Source organism: Myxine glutinosa, chromosome 11 (assembly GCF_964187855.1).
Source record: "Myxine glutinosa chromosome 11, kmMyxGlut1.1, whole genome shotgun sequence".
NCBI lineage: Eukaryota > Metazoa > Chordata > Myxini > Myxiniformes > Myxinidae > Myxine > Myxine glutinosa.
The window spans coordinates 40,101,159-40,125,301 of record NC_136271.1 but is presented as its reverse complement, the minus strand read 5'-3'; the positions used below and the strand labels follow the sequence as shown (position 1 = coordinate 40,125,301).

At 42.3% G+C, this 24,143-nt stretch overlaps 1 protein-coding gene across 1 annotated transcript in view; it reads right to left on the bottom strand.

Annotated features, from left to right (window-relative positions):
- LOC137436117 (adhesion G protein-coupled receptor B3) overlaps positions 1-24,143 on the bottom strand; it is a 999,412-nt gene that overhangs the window by 250,507 nt on the left and 724,762 nt on the right. Inside the window, exons 8-9 of the mRNA XM_078786591.1 lie at positions 22,288-22,356; positions 6,825-6,933 (exon numbers count right to left, since the gene is read on the bottom strand). Of these exons, the coding sequence (XP_078642717.1) occupies positions 6,825-6,933; positions 22,288-22,356 (178 nt within the window). The remainder of the gene's footprint in view (positions 1-6,824; positions 6,934-22,287; positions 22,357-24,143) is intronic.

Genomic DNA, 24,143 nt, shown 5'->3' with positions numbered 1-24,143 from the left:
ATCAAAATGTGAGCAAGCCAGTTTTTCTCTCTTCCGAATATTCTCAATCAAACAGTTCCTCGCCTATACAAACTCGATGTCTTCTTTATTGGTCTCGCCCGAAAGGGGATGCAAGACTATTGCAATGCACTGTGTGTGTGTGTGTGTGTGTGTGTGTGTGTGTGTGTGTGTGTGTGTGTGTGTGTGTTTGTGTTTGTGTGTCCATGTCAATATATTTTCATTTTGAAAATGTTCTTCTCTGCAACCGCCTGTCCGATCGATGCTAAACTTTAAAAACAGTAGGGACTCCCTATGGAGAATATTTTATCACTCGCTCTGATGTCATTGGTCAAATGGTATGGTAGACATATTTGATTAAAGGAAAATATTTGGAAATCATTTTCTCTGAAACCGCTCAATGAAAAAAATTTAAACTTTGAGTATGTCATCAATTGCCCCTTGGGTATTTTTTTTGTATACGATATAGAGTCAAGGCTCGTGTAAGAGCTAACACATTACACACAAGAACAGGCACAGACCCATAAAACATACAACAAGTACACATACATTCAAAGTACACCGCCCCCATGCCAAATAATTAAATATCCAACAGCGCTTTTAAATTAAATATCTTGCGGTATTGCCGGGCACCAGAGGCGCCCGGCAATACCGCAGTGCAGCTCATCGAGGCTGCTTTGGGAGGGAGAGGTGTACGCTAATTCATTGATTAATTGTATAATTAAAATCAATAAAAGATTATCACAAATTATTTTCTTAATCAATTGGCTAAGAGCATAACTAAACCACTCGTGCTTCATCCGAAGATGTATCTTTTAGAAATTTAATTAAATAAGTCATTAATAAAAAATTAAATAATTAATTGATTCACCAATAAATAATTAATCGATTAAATGATTAATCAATAGATCAAAAATATCCTTGATAGCCACATCACTTGGTCACTGTCATGTCCAAATATTAGCTTCCCAGCTCAAAAGGTGCCTGAGATATTGGCCAAATGAGAAAGAAAATAAATAAATGATTACTAATGAAAATAAATAAATAATAATCATTAAAAAATTAAATTATTAATCAATTCGGTCACAGAACACATAAACCACCACCATTTCATCAGAATCTGTAACTGAAAAAAAAAATTTTTTTTAGTAATGAATCGAATAATTAAATAATTAATCGATTAATTGATTAATTAATAAATCAAAAATATCCTTGATAGCCACGTCACTTGGTCACTCATGTCCAAATATTAGCTTCCGAGCTCAAAAGGTGCCTGAGATATTGGCCAAATGAGAAAGAAAATAAATAAATGATTAATTATGAAAATAAATAAATAAAAATCATAAAAAAATTAAATTATTAATCAATTCGGTCAGAGAACACATAAACCACCACCATTTCATCAGAATCTGTAACTTAAAAAAAACAAAACTTTTTAGTCATTAATCGAATAATTAAATAATTAATCGATTAATTGATTGATTAATTAATAAATCAAAAATAGCCTTTGCAGCCAAATCACCTGGTCATTGGCATGTCCAAATATCAGCTTCCTAACTCAAAAGGTGCCTGAGTTAATGGTCAGAAGAGAAAGGAAATTTAATTAATTAAATAAGTACTTAATTAATCGCTAATAATTAAATAACTCCTCAATTAATTGATTAATCAAAAAACAAAAAATACTGTTTTTGACAAAGGACTTGCTCACTACTGTGCCGAAATTTCAGCTTCCAAGCTCAAAGGATGGCTGAGATATCGTCCGGACAAACAAACAAGAAAACAAGAAAGCAAGAAAGAAAACAACCAGAGTGAAAACTGAGTACTCCCTTTCAGCGTGCGTCACTGCCGAGCCCCCTTCGGTGCCCAGCAATGACGATTTGCAATGCCTGGAGATGGCATAGGAAAGGTGCGGTGTACAATAAATAAAGGGAGCAGGAGACAAGAGGGGGAGAGAGAGGAAAACATACAAGCACAACAACAGTAGAGAACAGAGACATCGGTATGTCTGTGGAAGAGAGAGGGCTGGTGGGTTGGGGGAGGAGGGAAGGGGTACATGGTATAAAACAAATTAAAACAACCAGGAATTTCAGGAAAGAAGTTGGAGATTGAAAGAGGTGGATTTGGGGTGTTTTAATGGGGGTAGAAAAGATCAAGGTTTTGGATGGGGATGAACATTTGTTTTGAAGACCTGGAGGGAGGAGTGGGATTGAAGATAGTGTGGCAGTTTGCTCCAGAGGCGAGATAAAAGAGGAATGAAAGAGTGAAAGTGAGCAGAGAGTCTTGAATTTGGCGCTTTCACAAGAAGAGGGCTGCTGGCAGATCCTGTGCATCCTGCAGGAAAATTTGGGAGACAGAGCACAGACAGAGCTGGGGGAGCAAGGCCAAAAAGGAGTCGGTAGAAGACAGAAAGTCCACCAACCTGCCTGTGGTGAGAGTGAAAGGCCTTTAGAATCAGCTTCATCATGGGAGACACCAATGATTCTGAAAGCTTTGGTTTCAACAGCGTAAAGCGAGGTGTGAGGCAGGAGCACCAGCCCAAAGGGGAGAGCAGTATTCCATTGAGCTGTGGATGAAAGCTTTGTATGTGGTGAGGAGCTCAGAAGTGCCCAGAAAGGTGTTTGCAGGACGGAGGATGCCCAGACGGTGACTGACTTTGGAGGCCAGCTTGGAAATGTGGTTTTCCCAGGACAGATCATGGCAGATAGTGAGACCCAAAAGCTTAAGTGACATAACTTCTTCAAGAGGATTGTTCAGAAATATAAAGTGCTAATGATAACATCATCGATGAAGTGGTATTCCAGCCAGAATTGGTGAAATTGAAATCCTGAAAAGAAAAATTTGAAAGGTCATATTTATGATCTATGAGCTGATGTGAGCGAAGATGACGTTCACAACCAATGCCAATAAACTATGTGACATAATAGGGTGCATAAATGATACGGGTATATTGGCCATGATAGAAGTGGGCCATAATAGTAGGGTGTTCAGTTAACAATGGTATTTTTGGTCAGAATGAACACGCAAGGTGAGACTATGCCCTCTGCAAGTGCCGTTCTAGTTTATCTTGTGAACAACCCTTGTAATCCTTCTCAACCTTTCCCACACACAGATTTTGAAAACTTATTGTCTCTTGATATTAATCATTTCTCAAAGTCCAGGTCTCAGACCCGAAAAAGACCTCATTCCAAATCAAGGATGTCACCAGCCCGGAGAAGGAAATTCCATGGTGTGTATTTTGTTAGTCTCCTCTACACGGCTGAAAGCTAAAAAATATGCAAGAAGGACCAACTGCAGAAAGATACCAAGATGAGACCATGTTTAAAAAAACAAGAAATATCAGGGTCGGTAAGCCTAAAGTTGTCAGGATATCTGATTTGTTATTATGTGCAGAAAACGAGACACAAATGCCCAGAAATGTAACAATTCCAAAAAGACAAAACGGACTTGTATATTTCGTAAAAAGGAAAAACGTGCTCTTTATTGCTAGCCAAGCCAGATATTAATCTCAGCAAGAGTGACATGTAGTGAGGCATATGGCATCAGCTTGCGAGATAACTGAGGAAACGTTTGGCAAAAAGTGTAATTGCCAGCAGCCATGGGTAAAGCATTTTAAAACTAGAACGGCACTCAGTAGAGAGCATACCTCCGCCTGGTTGGCCATATCACTCAAAAAATTATACGAGCTGGATCCGGATCTTCAGGAAAATTGAATCGATTCTTCCTTGTCACACACACAACCTGTCCAACAAGTGTCGTCCAAATCCATCCATAACCTTTTGAGATATACTGCTATGTATCGTTTTTGGCCCTATCTCCCAATGGTGAAGAATCACTCCAAAAAATTAATTAATCTTCATATCTGAATCTACATTCTGATCTTCACTAAAATCGAATCGAATCGTCCTAGTCAGACACCCAACCTCTCCACCAAGTTTCCTCCAAATATGTCCACAACCTTTTGAGATATCCTGCTACGTATCATTCTCCCAATGATGATGAATCGCTTAAAAAGATTCTAGTAGCCGGATCCAAATCCGGATCTTCACCAAAATCTAATCATTTCGTCCTCTCACATACGCTACATCTCCGACAAATTTCGTCCGAATGCATCCACAAATTTTTGAGATATTTGTTCACAAACAAATGGACAAACAAACAGACAGACAGACCGACTAACAGACAGACAGGGGTGAAAACATAACCTCCATCCACCTTTGGTGGCGGAGGTAATTATTGACACCCTCGACTTAATATTTGGTATCACAGACTATGGACAAAATAACTACAGTCAAGCACTTCCTACAGCCATGAATGAGCTTCCTGCACCTGCTACAGCCATGAAATGCTGCAAGGGTGCCAGTATACTGGCAGTTTGGCACACTCTTCCTGTGCAAACTGATCCAGTTCTCCCAAATTTTAAGGGTGCCTTCTCCCAACTACTGTTTTCAGATCTCCCCACAGGTGTTGAATGGGATTTAGATCTGGACCTATTGCTGGCCACTTCAGAACAGTCCAGCATTTTGTCTTGAACCATTCCTGGGTGCTTCTTGAAGTATGTATGGGGTTATTGTCCTGCTGCAAGGCCCATGACCTTCGACGGAGACCCAGCTTTCTGACACTGGGTTGAACATTGCGCTCCAGAATGCCTTGGTAATCTCCTGATTAAATGATGCCATGCACACATTCAAGGTACCCAGTGCCAGAGGCAGCACAGCAACCCCAAAACATCACTGAACCTCCTCCATTTTTGACAGGAGGGAAAATGTTCTTTTCTTTGAAGGCTTCATTTTGTTTTCTGTAAATATAGAGATGATGTGCTTCACCAAAAAAAGCACTAATTTGGTCTCATCTGTACACAGGACTTTCTCCCAGAAGGATTTTGGCTTGTTCAGGTGTTTTGGAAAACTCCAGTCAGGCTTTCTTTTGTCTCTCTCAGCAGTGGGGTCTCCTACCATAGAACCCCCTTTCATTGAGTTGGCAGCGGATGGTGTGAGTTGAAACTGTCATTGTCATACCTTGTGTCTGAAGGTCAGCTTGAATCTGTTTGGCAGTTGATTGAGGTGCTTTCTCCACCATTCAAACAATCCTTCGCTGCAATCTTCGATCAAGTTTTCTCTTGCGGCCACGTCCAGGGAGGTTGGCTACAGTGCCATGGGCCTTAAACTTCCTGATAACATTGTGTATGGTGGACACAGGAACATCAAGGTCCCTGGAGATGGACTTGTAGCCTTGAGATTGTCCATGCTTGGCTACAATCTTGTGTTTGACCTCCTCAGACAATTGTCTGGTTTTCTTTCTTTTCTCCATGCTCATTGTGGTGCACACAGTGACACAAAACAGCAGAATGAATCCTTTTCTCCATTCAAACTGGTGGAATGAGTGATTTTAATATTGCAGACACCTGCAATTCACCACAGGTTAGTTCAATTCCAAAGTAAAGGAGAATCACCTGCTTAAAATCTAATCATTTCGAACAAATTCTAAAAGGTGCCAATAATATTGCCCGGGGCAGTTTCGGATTTCTGTGCGGAATAAGCTGAGATTAGGTCATTTTTTCACTTTTTCTGTTTTGTTCCACTGAAAACCAAAGAAATACATGTGTGGATACCAAAATATTTTTTAATTTCAACAATTTTCTGAAAGAAATGGTGCATTATTTGAAAAAAGTGCAAGGCTGCCAGTATTTTTGGCCACGACAGTAAGTAGGGAAAATGTATCTTGAGGTTGTTTTGATGTTCCTCATGTGAGGGATGAAGGCATGCTAATTAGCTCTCGGGTTTAAGGTTAGTTTCCCCAGTGCGTGATTTCCTTCTGTGGCCAATCCTTAAATTATAACAATCCCGGCCAAGCTAAGCCCGCCCGATGGACATTATATATGGGAAAAGGACCCGCCCAGGAGAGGCGGGACTACATGATGCAAGACGCATGGGGGACATCGCAGGACGCCACGCCCCTGGAGTGACGCGGCCGGGTGACGTAAGAGAGTGGGAGGAAGAAGAAGGTGGTTCTGCGATCGAGGGAGCTGGAGGCTGCGTGTGCTTCCCCAGATAGTGGAGGAGAAAGGGGGCCGTCTTCTTGACTCGTGTCATGCCAGTGGAGTTTCCGACACGTGGTGCGGCCACCATTTTGAGCACTTCTCACACGGGTGGTGCTAGGCACCACCAGCTGCCAACCTCTCAAAGGGACACAGTTGGGCAAGCTAAATGCCGGCCAACGAGAATTATTATTTTCTTATTTTCCCCCCTGTTCATATTTTGTGAATCCGTCTGTGAGGTACCTCAGTTAGGAATTTATTTACCTCAGTTTTATTTCTGACATTTTCATTCCACGCCTTATTTGCTTTCAAAACATTATCGGTGCATTTTATTTGTCGTGTTTTGATTCCGTGGGTTTCGGATTCAACCCTTGTTTTCGTTCGTCAAACGCTTCATGTTTCTTCCATCCTGCGCAAGCAATTTAACCACCATAATCAGGTCACCTTGAAAGTAAGCTGGTTAAATCATCCATCTCGGCTGATCTTAATCACCAGGGACACGACATATATATATATATATATATATATATATATATATATATATATATATATATATATATATATATATATACACGTATATATATATATATATATAATATATATATATATATACACACACACACACACACACCACAATTTAAAAAAATATTTTTCCTTCAGAAAATAAATATATTTGAATCGATACCAAGACCAACATGATTATTCAAAACTAAGCATAAACAGGCAGGCTATGATAAGCTTCATCGTATGTCAGAATCAGTTCAATCACTAGCCATGCACAAATGCCATTTACCCAGGTTCTCAGTGACGAGATAAAAGGTCTGTGTGTTCTTTATTCCAGAAGCAACAACGTAAATAAAGTCTTCCACAATTTTCATCAGCAGGATGGATGCAGGTGACACCTAAACACAAAAAAACAAGACAGTAAAGTGAAATTGTAGCTTTTGTTGGGTTATAAACAGGAGATTTGAACATAAATAATAACAGGAGATTTGAACATAAGGAAAAATCACAGAGGCATTTACATACAGGGAATTAATTACCCTTAAACCATACCTAATTAACATAGCCCCACCCCTCGCCAAGGGGACAAAGATACGCTCTTACCGGACACACGGAGCTGACTTAAGTTACATGAGGGTTTCTTCTTCTTCACGATAGTTGGAGCACACCACCTATACAATCCTACCTGGCCCCAAGGTATTTCATTGCCTACCCACCCCCACAAGCATAACAATATATATATATTTTTACAGCATTTTTGGCTGCTCTGGTTATGACTTCTTTCAACAAATGGAATTATCAGGTCATGTCACATTGATACCTCATTACTTTGCAAGTCTTTTCTTGTGAAATGCTGCTTCTATAATTGGTTGGAGAATATAATTCCCGAAACATTGCCCTCACTGGTCATGGCTGCATTGTTTTTTCCAGGGCTTGCTTCCACATCGTTCCAGTGACCTCACACATCTCTGGCATTACCAATTTACAAATCTCATATTCACCACATATGTGTTTGACAGGATAGTGCAGAGGTAGCACTTTTTCTTCCGAGTTGTCTCGTCTGTGTGTGATTCCTGACATGATGAAAACATTTATTCTAGAGCCTGGATTTTGTATACAAACAGCGAGACTATTGTTTTGCAGGCAAATCATTAAATATTTTTTTGTAAAAAAAAAATCTGTCAGATGAGATATTAATCTGGGGACCTGTCTGTTAAGTTTCTGGTGGACATGAAAGATTTGACAGTGTATTTGGCTAAGACAAGGTGATTAGTGCCAAACAACCTGGCCAAATTTATGCCCAAATATACAGGGGGACTGTGTCAGTTGCTCAGTGTGACTCAGTAATAATGCAACCTGCGAGCTAAATTAGTAATCAAAACATGTTACAATTTGAATTTGCTAACAATGTACCAGACTCGGTGTGTAATGATTAGTGTCCTCCATAAGCCTGGGAGGTCTGTAGTTCGAACCCCAGCCGAGTCATACCAAATACTTGAAAAATGGTATGTGAGGCTGCCTTGCTTGCTGCTCAGCATTTCAAAGGAAAGAGCACGGACAAACAGCCATAAGTTGGCAATCATCATTCAGGCTTGATGGGCCTAACAGCCTCCTCCTGTGTTGAAGCTCCCTCTAAGGGAGAAAATATACATGTCAAATTATACTTCTTTACCAGAATGGTGATTTTGCATCCTTTGTCACACTAGCATTTCCCACAAGGTTTCTGATCAAGAGTGGGTACCTGACACCCATCCACTATATTTAGGCATCCATTGCACAGTTTACGAGGATTTTTGCAGCTGGGAAATAAGATATTACAGTTGAAATAGCTATTTCCAACTTTTCATCAAAGTCTTTGAAAGACACAGAACCACATACTGCAAACCAGTAGTGTTAACTGCTACACAACTCCCTGTAGTATCAGTCATTCTTCCTCTTCTTCCATGTGGTGTGCCCCTGGAGTTGTTGGTCTACGACATGAAGGTCGCTGTTTTTAGCCAGGCTTGTACTCTTGTGGCCAGGTGCTGCAGTTCTTGCATCTTCCCTTTCAGCAATTTATTGGACAGTCTTGCACAAGATGATCTGCAGTCTGGGGGAGGCGACACTCGCAATTGGGTGAGTCAGCAAGTTCCAGGGAAAACATGTGATGGAATCTGCCCACACCCGTTTGTAGCCAGTTAAGGTGACACCATTCCTTCCTGGGCAAATCATAACCAGGAGGCCTGATGGAACAGGGAAGGTGTTGTCTACTGCCATGAGGTTGGTAGGTACGGCATTGCTTCATCTGCTACATTTGTTTCCTCAAGCCATCATCTACTGTGATGTAGGTTTTACCTACTCCAGTAAAGGTCTTGCAGCTCTTCAATCTTTGGGGGTAGGGGGAAGGTAGATATTCTCTTAGTTTGTTGTACAGGGGGTGGTCGGAGTTCTGAGATGCATTGAGGGCTGCTTGCCTAGTGATGGTTGCTGATCGAATGTGTTGGGGATTGACTGGGAGGTGATGGGTAGGAGTATGGTGAAGGCGTACACTGATTACCATTTGGAAGAATTGAGGTGCACATCTACCTTCTTAGTGTGGTGGCTCCTTTCCTATGTGTATTGTGTACACACAGTATTCTACAGGAGCATGTACCAGGGCAAGTGTTGAGGTGCTTAAGGTAGTAAAATCAGCTTCCCAGTTGTGGCCAGTTGGTCTGGGAATACGGTTAACTCAAGCAGCTGTTTACCCTGCTACCTTCTCTGCATACTGCCTGAAGGTCAGGTACTGCTCCATGTGCAAGCCAATATTGGTAGGATCATGTGTGAAGGGAAGCAGGGTGTTATTTTGCTTTACTTCTAGCTGCCTGTCTGCATTACTGTTCTGTAGGTGGTAAACAGAGCAGACTGACTTCTGGACATTAAGACGTCGGCGTCATTGGTGGTAGGTCCACAGAAGGAACCTTAGCATTTCAGCTAAGAGTGGCCTCAAAAGATTTGCTCAGATGCAGGATTGCAAGGTCACCTGTGCAGGCAAGTTTGGTACCTGTGCTCTCGGAGGTTTGATATGTACATGTCTGAACAGCAGGGGCACTGAGACTGAGCCTTGTGGAAATCCATTCTTGAGGTTGTGGGTTCTGCCAGTTTGTCCGTTAAGGTTGACTCTGAAGAAGTGGGTGGAGATCAACACTTGGAGAAAGTGGACTAGGTGGTGGTCCTATAGTATCTCTTGCAGCTTCAGCAGCAAGCCACGGTGCAAGAATGTGTCTTATGCTGAAGACAAGTCAAACATTTCTGGTTTGATTTCTGGCATCACACATTCTGGTTTGATTTAACGGCAGTTTCAATAATGTTAGTTGACCTTGAACCTGGTCTTCAGTGCTATGATTCTTCCTGAAGCCTGCTTGTTCTTGTGGGAGTGCTACCTCAACAAATGGTTCCAGGTTGTTAAGGATGAGCTTCTCAAGGACCTTGACTGGGGCAGACAGCAGCAGGGATGTATATTTGGGATGTCTCTTGGCTTATTAGGTTTTAGGGTGGCCACTACATTGGCCCTCTTCCAGAGCTTTGGAATCCTGAGTGAGGAGAGGCAGTCAGACATGAAGCACTTAAGCCAGCAGAGGAGGTGAGTGCTGGCATTCTTAAACTGCTCTGCATGAATATTATTATCAGGTCAGGGTGCTTTCCCACATTTCTGGCTTTCCAGGGCAAATTAGAATTCCTCTATACTGAAGTCCAAAGCCAATCCACGGTCAGCAGATGGGCTGTCTGGAAGTGCTTCAGTTTGGCATTTACTTTGCACGCAAATGCTCTGTCTGGTTTGGCATGGTGACCAATGCTGATGAGGGTTCTTGCTATAGAGTCAGAGGATACTGGGTATGCTTGCTTCTTTGCTAATCTTCTAATAAGGCAGTTTTTTTTTTTTTTTTTTTTTTTTTTTTTTTTGTATACAATATCGAGGCTCGTGAAAGAGCGAACATTAATCACACAGAAAGACAAACCGACACATAAAACATATAACATAGGGAGCGGTAGACAAGATGGGGAGAGAGGGGGAAGGACACAAACACAACATTTGAGAGCAGGGACCGAGAGACATGGAGACATCGAGAGATCTGAGAGAGGGCGAGGGCTTTGGGGGGGGGGGGGGGCGTGGGAAGGGGGCAGTGGGAGAGGTATAAAACATATGGACACTGCCAGGACTTCCAGGAAAGAAGTTGGAATTTCAAACAAGGTGGATCTGGGGTGAATTAGCGGGGGTAGAAAAGATCAAGGTTTTGGATGGGGGAAGATAAGAGATGGTGGTGAACAGCTGTTTTAAAGACCTGGAGGGAGGAGTGGGATTGAAGGGAGTGAGGGAGTTTGTTCCAGAGGCGGGAGAAAAGAGGAATGAAAGAGTGAAGGTGAGCGGAGAGCCGAGATTTCGGCAGTTTAACCATCAGAGGGTTGCTGGCAGATCTTGTGCGACCTGTAGGAATATTTGGGGGACAGAGCACAGAGAGAGCTGGGGGTGCAAGGCCGGAGAGGAGTCGGTAGAAGACAGAAAGACCACCTACCTGCCTGCGGTGAGTGAGTGAAAGGCCCTCAGAGATAGCTTCATCGCGGGAGATTCCAATAATTCTGAAAGCTTTGGTTTCAACAGCGTGAAGCCGAGCTAGGTGTGAGGCAGGAGCACCGGCCCATAGGGGAGAACAGTATTCCATTGAGCTGCGGATGAAAGCCTTGTATGTGGTGAGGAGCTCAGGTGTGCCGAGGAAGGACTTCGCACGACGGAGGATGCCCAGTCGGCGACTGGCTTTGGAGGCCAGCTTGGAAATGTGGTTTTCCCAAGAAAGATCATGGCAGATAGTGAGACCCAAAATCTTGAGCGACAGAACTTCTTGGAGAGGATTGTTGAGAAAGTAGATGGGAGGGTTGTCCAGTCGATCTTTTCGGAGAGACATAGTAAGAGTGTGAGATTTGTCAGGATTGAAAGACATGTTCCACTTGTTTGACCAGTCTGTGATTTTGTCCAGGTCTTCAGAGAGTGAGGAGGCAGCAGACTGCCGATCTGAGGGAAGAGGAATGGAGCGGCAGAGAGTGGAGTCATCAGCAAAGAGATAGAGAGGATTTTCGAGAGAGTCAGAGAGATCATTGATGAAGACCAGAAAAAGCACGGGGCCCAGAACACTGCCTTGGGGAACTCCAGCCTGAACAGGAAGAGGAGATGAGAGAAACCCATTCAGGGCCACACGTTGACGACGACTGGAGAGGAAGTCCGCCAGCCATGCGTGGAGATTTCCATGGATACCAAAGGAGGAGAGTTTGGTGAGCAAAGCGGGGTGCCAGACCGTGTCGAAGGCACGTGATATGTCGAGGGAGACAGCTCTAATTTCCTGTTTGGCATTGAGGACCTCCATCCATTGTTGAGACAGCAGAAGCAGCATGTCCAGAGTAGAGTGACCTGGTCTGAAACCAAATTGATGATCAGAGATCAAGCCATTGGAGAAGAGGAAAGATTTCATATCAGAAGCAATGATGGATTCCATGACTTTGCTGATAATTGGGAGAAGGCTGATTGGTCTGTAATTGCTAGGATCTGTTTTTGCACCTTTTTTGTGCAAAGCGGTGATGTTGGCTGATTTCCAAGCAGATGGCAGTTGACCTTGAGCAAAAGAGAGGGTGAAGAGAACAGAGAGAGGGTGAGATAGAGCAGCAGAGCAGGATTTTAGGACCCGTGGGCTGATGCCGTCGGGTCCAGTTGCAGAATCAGAGTCGAGGGTTGACAGAAACTTTTCCACCTTGTCAGGAGGAAAGGACACGGAGTCCAGGAGCAGCAGGGTACGACTGGGTATGGTGGGTACAGAGAGGGATGGGTTTGGGACACAAGATTTAGAGGCAAACACAGAGTTGAGGCATTCAGCTTTTTCACGTGCGGAGTCAGCTGTGTAGCCGTTTGAGGTAAGGGAGGGGATGGAGGGGGAACAAACACCAGAAACGGATTTGACCAGACGCCACCAGGATTTGGAAGAGGGAGACAGATAAGAGAGTTCGGTCTTGAGAACGGAGAGATATTGTTTCCTGGCTCTCCTGAGGGTGGACACACACTTGTTTCGGGCTTTGTGAAAGGAAATGAGATTTCCTTCCGTTGGATTTGCTTTCCAGGAGACGAAGGCAAGTTGTTTCTGGGCAACAGCCTCACCACAAGATTCCGTGTACCATGGACGGGAGGAAGGGTATGACAACTGAAGACGAGATGGGATAAATCTGTGCATGAGAGAGAGCAATTTACTTTGGAAGAATTCCCAGGATGAGTTGATGTCAGAGGTGGTAGAGATGGGAGACCAGTCCAGATGATTGATGGCTGCTTGAAGACCGTGCCAGTTGGCCTGAGTGAAATACCAGACTCGTCGACGCTGAGCAGGCTCCCTGAGGATGGTCAGAGAGATGTCCACTTTAACAAGGACATGATCAGATGATCCGATCGGAGCAGAAGAAGAGCAGCAGACATTTTCAGGGAAGTTAGTCATAACCAAGTCCAGAAGAGAAGATGTTCCGTTGACTGAGATCCGGGTCGGGAAATTGACAGATTGTGTCAGTCCCAGTGAGTCGCAGAAGTCCTTTGCTGAGGAGCCATGGCTGTTTACCATTGCCCATGCCCTCTGGATAGAGTGGGTGAAGTCATTGGTTGATACTGCTTCCTGCCATCTGGATCTGCAGTCCTCCACTAGTCTCGACTTAAAGGAGAACGGACACGACCAAAACAACTTTGCAGATTTTGAAACATAAACATATGTTAAACACTTCTATTGAGTTCATTTCACAAACATCTTCGCGGTTTTATTAGAATTTGTCAAAATATCGCCGAACAAGCAAAATCAGTTTTGTCAAAACCGCAAACCGGAAATGACGTTTGCGAAGTAACCCAGTTTTTCGTTCTTAAAGCCTTGTTGGCTTTGTGACGATCAGAACATCGCTTTGTTTTCGTTACGATCAGTTGGAATCATGCCCAGTCGTTGTGTGGCTGCTGGTTGTTCTAATTGTTCAAGTGGAACTGTCTCCGTTTTCAAATTCCCGAAGGATGCTAAGCTGAGAGATATTTGGACGAAACAAGTTCAGAGAACACGGGCGAAGTGGATGCCAACTTCATCGTCGGTGTTGTGCAGCGAACATTTTGAGCGCTACTGTTTCAATGAAATCCCACAACTTAAAGCAAGTTTGGGATTTGCTGTAAAACATAAACGGGTGCTCATTCCCTCAGCTGTACCTTCTATTTTCGTTCGTTCGGCAGAGAAACCAGATAAAAAGACGCGCAAATCGAAAGCTGCAGAAAAACTAGCAACGAAAAGGGTGAGTTGTGTGGCTTCTGTTTGTTTACATTTGACATTTGGTGACCTATATTCGAAATTTCTATCACTACATGCAGGTGAAATTGAGGTTTGTGATACATATTATTTATTTACTCACAGGAAGTTTCATCACTTCTCAAAGTAGCACAACCTGCTGCTACAACTTCTACATGTGATCAGAGCCAGGCACCTGCTGATTGTGAGGCTGTGTCCAGTGAGGTTCGTCACTTTGTTACAAATAATAGCCACAGCATAATTCTTGTTTTTTCAATTTTCTAGCGAAGTAATCGCATAACTAGTGAAATATGTATGGTTTATTTCCAGGTTCAGTCAACAGAGACATCTCGTCAGCCTTGCACCAGACGACACGTGCGTGTTCAGGTGTCACAAATCAAGCTCGGCACTCTTAAACACAAAGGTATTACTTGCTGTATTATTATTAATATGCTTTTTCTGATTCTATTACTTTTCACTTGTTAATTGTTTTGATGTTTAATGTTTGCTGATGACTTCCAGGTTCTCAAACTGATGTGCTCAGCCATGTGTCACACATTGGCACACAGACTGAGCCACTGCCAGGCCACTGTGTAACATGTGGCCATCAAAATGATGCTGTGGCAGCTGCTGGAAGAGATGTCGGCTGTGACAGCCCTGAACCTCTTGATGAGAGTGATAACGACTACCTGCCTTCATCTGCTGATGAGACTGACGACAGTTGCAGCTCCGAGCAACAGACTCCTGAGACAAACAATGTCCTCGACGACACAAAGTATATAGTCTTCTGGAGCAGCTTGCTGCGACTTTTCAAGTTGGTGCGCTGCAGCTGGTGTGGAGAGACGGGTCTCAAGGTGGATCACAACACAAACGGCACCATGTTGCTGGTGCATTTTCACTGTGGTGTATGTTCTCTGACAACAGAGTGGAAGAGTCAGCCTTATATAGGCAAGTCACTCGCTGGCAATATCACTTTGTCAGCTGGCATTCTCATGGCAGGTGCTGTACCAAGCAAGGTACTCAAGGTTCTCCACCATATGAGAGTGGCAGGAATTTCATCGAGAACTTTCTCGCGACACCAGAACATGATGCTTTTTCCTGCCATAAAACACGTTTGGTTGGAGAACAGAAAGTGGCTCGTGGCATCCCTGCAAGCAGAGCGCAGAGGTTTGATGTTTGGTGGGGATGGACGCTGTGACTCGCCAGGACACTCGGCGAAGTTTGGCTCTTATGCTATCATGGAGCTGGTGGCCAAAGTCATCATCGATGTTGAGCTTGTTCAGGTAACATCAGCAGATATAATATGTAGACATACACATAGAACTAGTGTGGGTACATAGAATATTGGTTGTGGACAATTTAAGTTGACTTCGATGTTCTCAACACACGATTATGTTTACAGTGCAATGAGGTTCCAAGCTCATGCCACATGGAGAAGGAGAGGCTGAAAAGAGTGATGCCATTTCTGAGCAAAGAAGGCCTGTCCATAGACACAATGGTCACGGACAGGCATGTTCAGGTTAGGAAATGGATGAAGGAAAATGCGCCTGAAGTCAAACACCTCTTTGACGTTTGGCACATTGCAAAAGGTGGTGAACGCTTTTACATTATCTCCCTGCAGCACTTGCACTCATTCACCTGTGGCATGGCCTCACAATTACCACAACTGCACCTGTCCAGAAACAATAAGTATTTGCATATGTATGTCTGTTCTTACTAAAGCCTGTACATGAACACTACAACTGATACACCTGCAGTGCTGCACTAAGTCAATAAAGTCGTATTTCGTTTCTGTGTTTCTATCCACTTCTTGACTCACGGCACCGAACATTAATTAAATATTAGTTATGTATTCCATTGACCAGAAAAATAAACTTTTTCAATTAAAAAAGAGACATAAAAATGAATACTATTCAGTATTTTGGAGGCGCCCGAGATCAAAATCGATCGCCATTGTGTCTGTGTCCGACGATTTCTCTTCTTCACTCTCTGTACGGTATGGTTCGAATCTGTATGGGAGAATCGAGTGTGATTCCCCAAGATTATTAACTTTCTCTTCATTTTCCGCATCAGATTGGTCAGAAATATCGCTGATATCCAGACTTATGCAACTATCGGAGTCGGTGTCTGCCATTGTTTACTATTGCGCGGTCACATCAGCTTCCTCCGATGACGTCACGATGATGATGATAGTCATCACCAGATGCTGGCCGGCGCGAGAGAAATCGTCTGCTATTGGCATTTTAAAACTCGGATATCTCACGGTTCACGCATGCTAGAGCAACAATTTTTGCGCCAAACTTAATCTTTTTTGTTGCTACAATTAATTAATCTTAAGCATTTGATGTCTATACTCATGTCCGTTCTCCTTTAAGGTTGGCAGCAGCAGTGCTCACCTATTCGTTATTAGTGGCAGTCTTGACTTTGTTGTGCAAGCGCTCAAATTCAGAATCTCTGAATCCAGGAATGCATACTTTCCGATGGCCACGACGGATGCAACTCCCGGAAATTGCCATGATAGATTGGCAAAGGTCAGCGTAGCTGGCGTCAATACCTCAGAGTCAGGAGCAGGGAGGGAGTCTACTACTTTTGTTGTGAGATTGTAGTACATCTCCCAATCAGCTTTCCTGAAGTTTCAGCGTTTATCAGGTAAGGTACGAGTGGGATAAACTCGGGGAGCATTTCTTGATGAGAACTGGGCAGTGGTGAGAGTTTAGGAAGCATTCTAACTTGAGGGGTAGGTTGAGAAGTTACCCTTCCACCATGTCAGATCAGGCAAGGATGGTGTGAGTACCCCAGCAGCTTGAGTAAAAATCTGCAGGTTCTCGGCTAGCAAAAAGCAACTGGTGGTCAGATTGGGAGGCCCAATCACACAAGGTTTCACTGTCAGTTGAGTAGTTATAGCCCCATTCAGTCTGCGGGCAGTTTAAAACACAGGCAATGAGTACTGGAGAGGTAACTCATGGTAAATCATTGCTGTGGAGAAGAGTAGGTGTGGCTTATACATGTTGGAAATATTAAGGCCTGAACACAGATTGTGTGCCACTGGAGTTTAGTATCCAGTTGTGATGTGGACTACTTTGACGTCACAGTAGACTTTACATAGGTTGCGAGGCTGTGACGTATATTGGGGGTGAAAGCAGCCAGTTGATAGCTTGAAAAATTTGCTCTACTTTCATCACATATGTGTACTTCTTGGAGGAGAATGATGTGCTCATCATGAGATGAGGCTATTTTAAGCAGTATACTTTCAGGAATTCCAGCCCAACAATTCCCTTCCCAAGCGTTGTAGAAACTCTGTTGAGAGAAGCCTACAGTGGTTTAACGAGAATAAAAGGAAGTTATGTTTCACAAACAGAGGATAAGCAGATCACGGGTGACGAAATATCAACGTGTTTCCAGAATCTCACACCTGAATCCCCCAATTCTAAGCTGAATGCTCCACTCTATTCCTTCATTCCCTATTCTCATCTGTGGAACCAGCGTCCTCTGTCTTTTCTCTCACACCATCCCTCCAGTCATTCAAGACCAAGTGCTGCCCATCAGCACCACACAGTTTACCATCCATACTCTCTTCTACTCCCGCCACCACTTTCCTTTCACAAAATTTGTGCATCATGTATAGGTTCCCGAGCCTACATCTCTCTGAGTTTCCAGTTTTTCCTTCACTTCTGTGAGTGAGAGTTTGTGGCTCTGTGTATGTCTTAATCATCCAATCTCCTCCTTTTGCCCTTATACTTCCCAGCATCCTTTATTTCTCCAAGTCTCCCTCTATTTTGTTCCTCAGCCCTGCTATTGGTGTTCTACCGCTCTCCCTCTCTCATTCGACTGCTCTTTTGTTCTGTAAAATTCTGATCCGTTCTGTGTTCTCGCTGCCCGTGAACTTCAACAATGTATACAAATAAAAAATCTCCAACGTTGGCTTCCACAGGTATTGATAGCTTTGGAGATTATCATCAAGTCAAGAATAAAACGAAGAATGGACAGGTCTCATGGAAATGTGCTAAATCTGAACTAAATCTGAAACCAAGAATGTGTCTAAGGCCATTTAAACATGTGTAAACATTCCTTTGAAGATAATAGCACTCTATTGCACATTAGTGTATTCATGTATTACGATTAAATAAATAAATAAATTTATATTATATTTAATTTTAACATAATATATATCTTACTATAATTCACCAAATGTCTGTCCGTCTGTCTGTCTGTCCGTTCGTTCAAAGGTACCGCAAAAACGGCTGAACCGATCGCAACTATATTTTCGGTGGGTAATCCTGGGATCCCCTTGAGTAAAATAGGGTATATTGTTTTTTCCAATTTCAGCGTTGGCCTCCAGCATTTTCAGGTTTGGACTCCCGCATAATGTTATTTTCCTGGGAGCCGCACAAACGGCTGCACCGATCGCTGCACAGCTGCACCGATCAGCTACACCTTGGACAAAGACTCGGTGACCTTGGACAAAGACCTTTTATAAGGACATGGGTTGAATCCCTGCTTGAGAGAATGCCAACCCCCTCCCCGCCATCACGGTCGTCTCTCCAACTCACAATCCCACGGGATATGCGGAAAGGACGACCCAAAACCAATAATCTTCTTTTTGATTCGTATATAAACATCATTAAAAGTAAATAATGACCTCGGCCAAAGTTCAAACGATGTGGGTTTAATCTCTACATGAGAGAATTCCATATAGCTATTTGGGCGGTGTATAAGCTAACAGATCGCTGTCTCCATCGATCTTGCCAAGGCCGTAACACCTATCAGCTCAAAATCCTTTTAACTGTTGACTTGGTAGTTTTTACTATGAAGGAAACATTAACAATGTTGTTAAAAGTTTATTTTGTGATTAATTTGTGGGACCGTGGTGATTGGAGTTATGTTGTTTGGAATGAAAAAAGAGATATCGGCTTCAAGTAAATGACGACATGCCGTGATGGTTTCTACTTTCTAAACGTGAACTTCGCGGATCGCCATATGCAGATTCGCCACGGTCCCACGGATCGATGTTTCTATACGTGAACGTACCCGTTTGTTTGCGAACGGGTACGTTTTTCATGGAAGTCCTTCACGAACTTGCTGTCCATGTCTGACGTGCGACTGAGGGTGCTACAGGAATGTGGAATTTATTGGTTTCATGCTTTAGCATTCGCCGTATCTGCATTGCCTGTTTGCTCCTGGCCTCCCACCCGTGCGTAGCACGGGTATCTCACTAGTTTATTTAATTTGAATTAATTTAATTAATATTAACATTAATTAATGTATCAATGTATTAAAGTAGTAATGTATTACTATTACACATTATATTACACTCTATTACACACACTTTAGAATAGTGTGGCATGAACGAAGCCTCACAAAAAGCCAGCGCAAGGGCTATCGTACTATAGTATTTTAATTTGAATTTGTTGCCAGGGTGCAACATACCTGTCCTGGTGATTATTATGTTCTTATTTTGTTTGTACCGTTTCCTTTGAAGCTAAAGCCGGAGCTCCTAGAAGAGCAAGTACAAGTACACTGAATGGATCAGAATGCAATAAGACAAAAGGAACAGCAGAGAGAGAGGGCGGAAACAACAACAGCAGAGCTGAAGTCCAAGACAGACAAGATGGATACAGAAGGAAACTCTCGAGAGAAAAATAGAAATTTGGGAGGAGGGTTTTCGGTGGATTTGGTGGGGCGGAGATGGTGGAGTGGTGCTTATGAGGGTAGAAAAGATTATGGTTTTGGATTTGGGATGATCTGAAATGGAGGTGAACAGCTGTCTTGAAAACCTGGAGGGAAGAATGACATTGAAAAGGATGTGGAGGTTTGTTCTACAGGTGGGAAAAAGGAGAACAAATGAATGGAGGAAAGCAGTGATTCTGAATTTAGGTAGTTTCATCAGCAGGAGGTTGATGGTGGATCGTGTGTGCTATGCAGAAACCAGAGGAAGAAGAGGGAGGAGCTGGGTGGGGGGGGGGGGGGGGGGGGAGGGGGAGCAAAGCACTGAAGAGCAGATGGTGCTAGACCAGAAATGAGGCAGTAGAAGACAGAGAGACCACCAACCTGTCTGCAATGAAGAAGTTTTCGTACCATAGACACAGCTTCATCGCAGGAAATTTCAATTATCTTAAAGGCCTTGATTTCGGTGGCATAAAAGCTGAGCAAGATGTCAGGCAGGACAGCCAGCCGAGAGGGGAGAGCAGTACTCCAAGTTGAAGATGGAAGCCTTGGAGGTGGATAAGACTACGTTTGCCAAGAAGGAATTTGTGTGATGGAGGGATGTCCAGTCAGCAGCTGGCTTTGGAAGCCAACTTTGAAACATGGTTTGCCCAAGAAAAATCATGGCTATAACAAGTTTGAATGACTGAACCTCCTCAAGAGGATTGTTAAGAACGTAGGCAGATGGTCCTTTTGGAGAGATAGTGACAGCGTGTGATTTGTCAGGATTGAAAGACATATTCCAAGTGTTTGATAATCTGTGATTTTGTGAAGGTCTTAAAAGAGTGATGAGGCTGCACCCTGCCTGTCTGATGGATGAGGGACAGAGGGTGGAGTTGTCAGCAAATAAGTAAAGAGGATCTTCTGTGGAGTCAGAGGGATCATGAGTGATGAAGATCAGGAATATGACTGGGCCCAGAACACTGCTTTGAGGCAGAACAGCCAGTTGAATTAAATCAGATACATATACTACCTGAAAGTCTTGTCACTCATCAAATCAAGGTACAAATCAAGGTACTTCATTTTAACAAGAGAACATGAGCAATCCTTTGTAATGAAAACAATTGAAGAAAAGTTAAAATTTCTTTCCATTTTTGACAAATTTGATGGCACTTTACGACATCAACTCATGATTGTTCAAAGTTTATGAAAAGCTATATTTGTGCGGTTTGTTTTGATGAAACACCAGATCACAAGAATACAAATTTGATGGCACTTTACGACATCTACTCATGATTGTTCAAAGTTTATGAAAAGCTATATTTGTGCGGTTTGTTTTGATGAAACACCAGATCACAAGAATACAAATTTGATGGCACTCTACGACATCTACTCATGATTGTTCAAAGTTTATGAAAAGCTATATTTGTGCGGTTTGTTTTGATGAAACACCAGATCACAAGAATACAAATTTGATGGCACTCTCCGACATCTACTCATGATTGTTCAAAGTTTATGAAAAGCTGTATTTGTGCGGTTTGTTTTGATGAAACACCAGATCACAAGAATACAAATTTGATGGCACTCTACGACATCTACTCATGATTGTTCAAAGTATATGAAAAGCTATATTTGTGCGGGTTGTTTTGATGAAACACCAGATCACAAGAATACAAATTTGATGGCACTCTCCGGCATCTACTCATGATTGTTCAAAGTATATGAAAAGCTATATTTGTGCGGTTTGTTTTGGTGAAACACCAGATTACAAGAATACAAATTTGATGGCACTCTACGACATCTACTCATGATTGTTCAAAGTTTATGAAAAGCTGTATTTGTGCGGTTTGCTTTGATGAAACACCAGATCACAAGAATACAAATTTGATGGCACTCTCCGACATCTACTCATGATTGTTCAAAGTTTATGAAAAGCTGTATTTGTGCGGTTTGTTTTGATGAAACACCAGATCACAAGAATACAAATTTGATGGCACTCTACGACATCTACTCATGATTGTTCAAAGTATATGAAAAGCTATATTTGTGCGGGTTGTTTTGATGAAACACCAGATCACAAGAATACAAATTTGATGGCACTCTCCGACATCTACTCATGATTGTTCAAAGTATATGAAAAGCTATATTTGTGCGGTTTGTTTTGGTGAAACACCAGATTACAAGAATACAAATTTGATGGCACTCTACGACATCTACTCATGATTGTTCAAAGTTTATGAAAAGCTATATTTGTGCGGTTTGTTTTGATGAAACACCAGATCACAAGAATACAAATTTGATGGCACTCTACGACATCTACTCATGATTGTTCAAAGTATATGAAAAGCTATATTTGTGCGGTTTGTTTTGATGAAACACCAGATCACAAGAATACAAATTTGATGGCACTCTACGACATCTACTCATGATTGTTCAAAGTATATGAAAAGCTATATTTGTGCGGTTTGTTTTGATGAAACACCAGATCACAAGAATACAAATTTGATGGCACTTTACGACATCTACTCATGATTGTTCAAAGTATATGAAAAGCTATATTTGTGCGGTTTGTTTTGATGAAACACCAGATCACAAGAATACAAATTTGATGGCACTCTACGACATCTACTCATGATTGTTCAAAGAGTATGAAAAGCTATATTTGTGCGGTTTGTTTTGATGAAACACCAGATCACAAGAATACAAATCGAATACATTTAAAACAAGAAATAAAAGGATTTACTATGTGAAACAAAAAAGAAGAAAACAAGAATTTGTGAGAAAAAAATTAGAAAACACCACCACTCTTACCTTTTGCAGATCCACCCATTTTTCCTTGTTTTCCTCGGACAATAAGTTACTGACAATCTGGACAAAATTCTGTACAAGAGACGTAGAAAATGAACAGGTATTAGTATAATTCTGTCTGTGTTAAAATTATAAAAAGGGAAAGTAATTTGCCAAAATGACTTCGTATTTCCAGCACGTAAAATAATCGGAGATAATAAATGTTATAATAAATATTTAATCCTGTTACAAGCTACCAATGGGAATCAAAGACAGCTCAGACAAACTGCTCCAAGGCAAGTATGGGCCTTCTTGGCTTGAAAAGGGAAGATCAAACAAAATGATAGGTTCATCATGATCATTCCAATCCCAGAATTATACATAATACACATCATCATTGTCATCATCGTTGTCACCATCACATTCCCTGCCATGGTGCAGGTTCTGGCTCAATTCCAGCTTCTTCAAGCAACTCTGTCTTGTGCTTTTCCGTGTGGTTCTCAATATTATCTCACATTCTGCAGGTTTTTGAGAAGTATCCATCTTTTCCTCCATCCTGGTCATTTCCCCTTTCAGCATCTTTTTCAACATCCCATCTTCTCTCAAGACAGGCTCCATCCAATTAATTTGTCATTTTTTAAAGATATCAACAAAACTTTAAATTTCAAAAGCTGAATGTCCAACAACTTTTTCTCCAAGCATTTGCAAACCCACATCCAAATTATATTGATACACCTGGCATCTTATTTCCTCATGCTTAATTAAGCACCACAATCCATATCAAGCTGTAACAATTTTATTACTAATATTTCATTACATTGTCCATTTAACATCCTCTACGTTTTGTTAAATGCAGGTTTTCCGATAGCAATTCTATTCCTCACCTCCTTGGCAATTCGGCCATCTTCAGTTAATATCATTCCCAGATATCTGAATTATCTCACCTGATTAAAATGTAACCATATTATTTTAAAATCCTCACTCTTCAATCTGCATAAGAACATTGAGAACCTGGGTCTTTCTCACAATGATCTTAAATAAATAAATCGATTGCATCAGCATTAAGACTATCTACCAACAAATCCAGTCCATTAATCAAACTTGAAAACAATGCATTGTCATCAGCAAATCTCACCACTTTCACGAGTGGAACGTCCTCCTCGACCTCATACACAGTGCATTCAGAAAGTATTCAGACCCCTTCACTTTTTTCACATTTTGTTATGTTGCAGCCTTATGCTGAAATCGTTTAAATTCATTTTTTCCCTCATCAATCTACACTCAATACCCCATAATGACAAAGAGAAAACAGGATTTTAGAAAGTTTTGCAAATTTATTAAAAAGAAAAAACTGCATTATCACATTGACATAAGTATTCATACCCTTAACTCAGTACTTAGTTGAAGCACCTTTGGCAGCGATTACAGCGTCAAGTCTTCTTGGGTATGACGTGACAAGCTTTGCTCACCTGGATTTAGGGATTTTCTGCCATTCTTCTCTGCAGATCCTCTCGAGCTCTGTCAGGTTGGATGGGGACCGTCGCCGGACAGCCATTTTCAGGTCTCTCCAGAGATGTTCGATTGGGTTCAAGTCAGGGCTCTGGCTGGGCCACTCAAGGACCTTCACAGAGTTGTCCCTAATCCACTCCTGCATTGTCTTGGCTGTGTGCTATGGGTCATTGTCCTGTTGGAAGGTGAACCTTCAACCCAGTCTGAGGTCCTGAGCGCTCTGTTTCAGGTTTTCATAAAGGATATCTCTGTACTTTGCTCCATTTATTGTTCCCTCAACCCTGACCAGTCCCCCCAGTCCCTGCCCCAGACCCCCACAACATGATGCTGCCACCACCATGCTTCACCGTTGGGATGGTATTGGGCAGGTG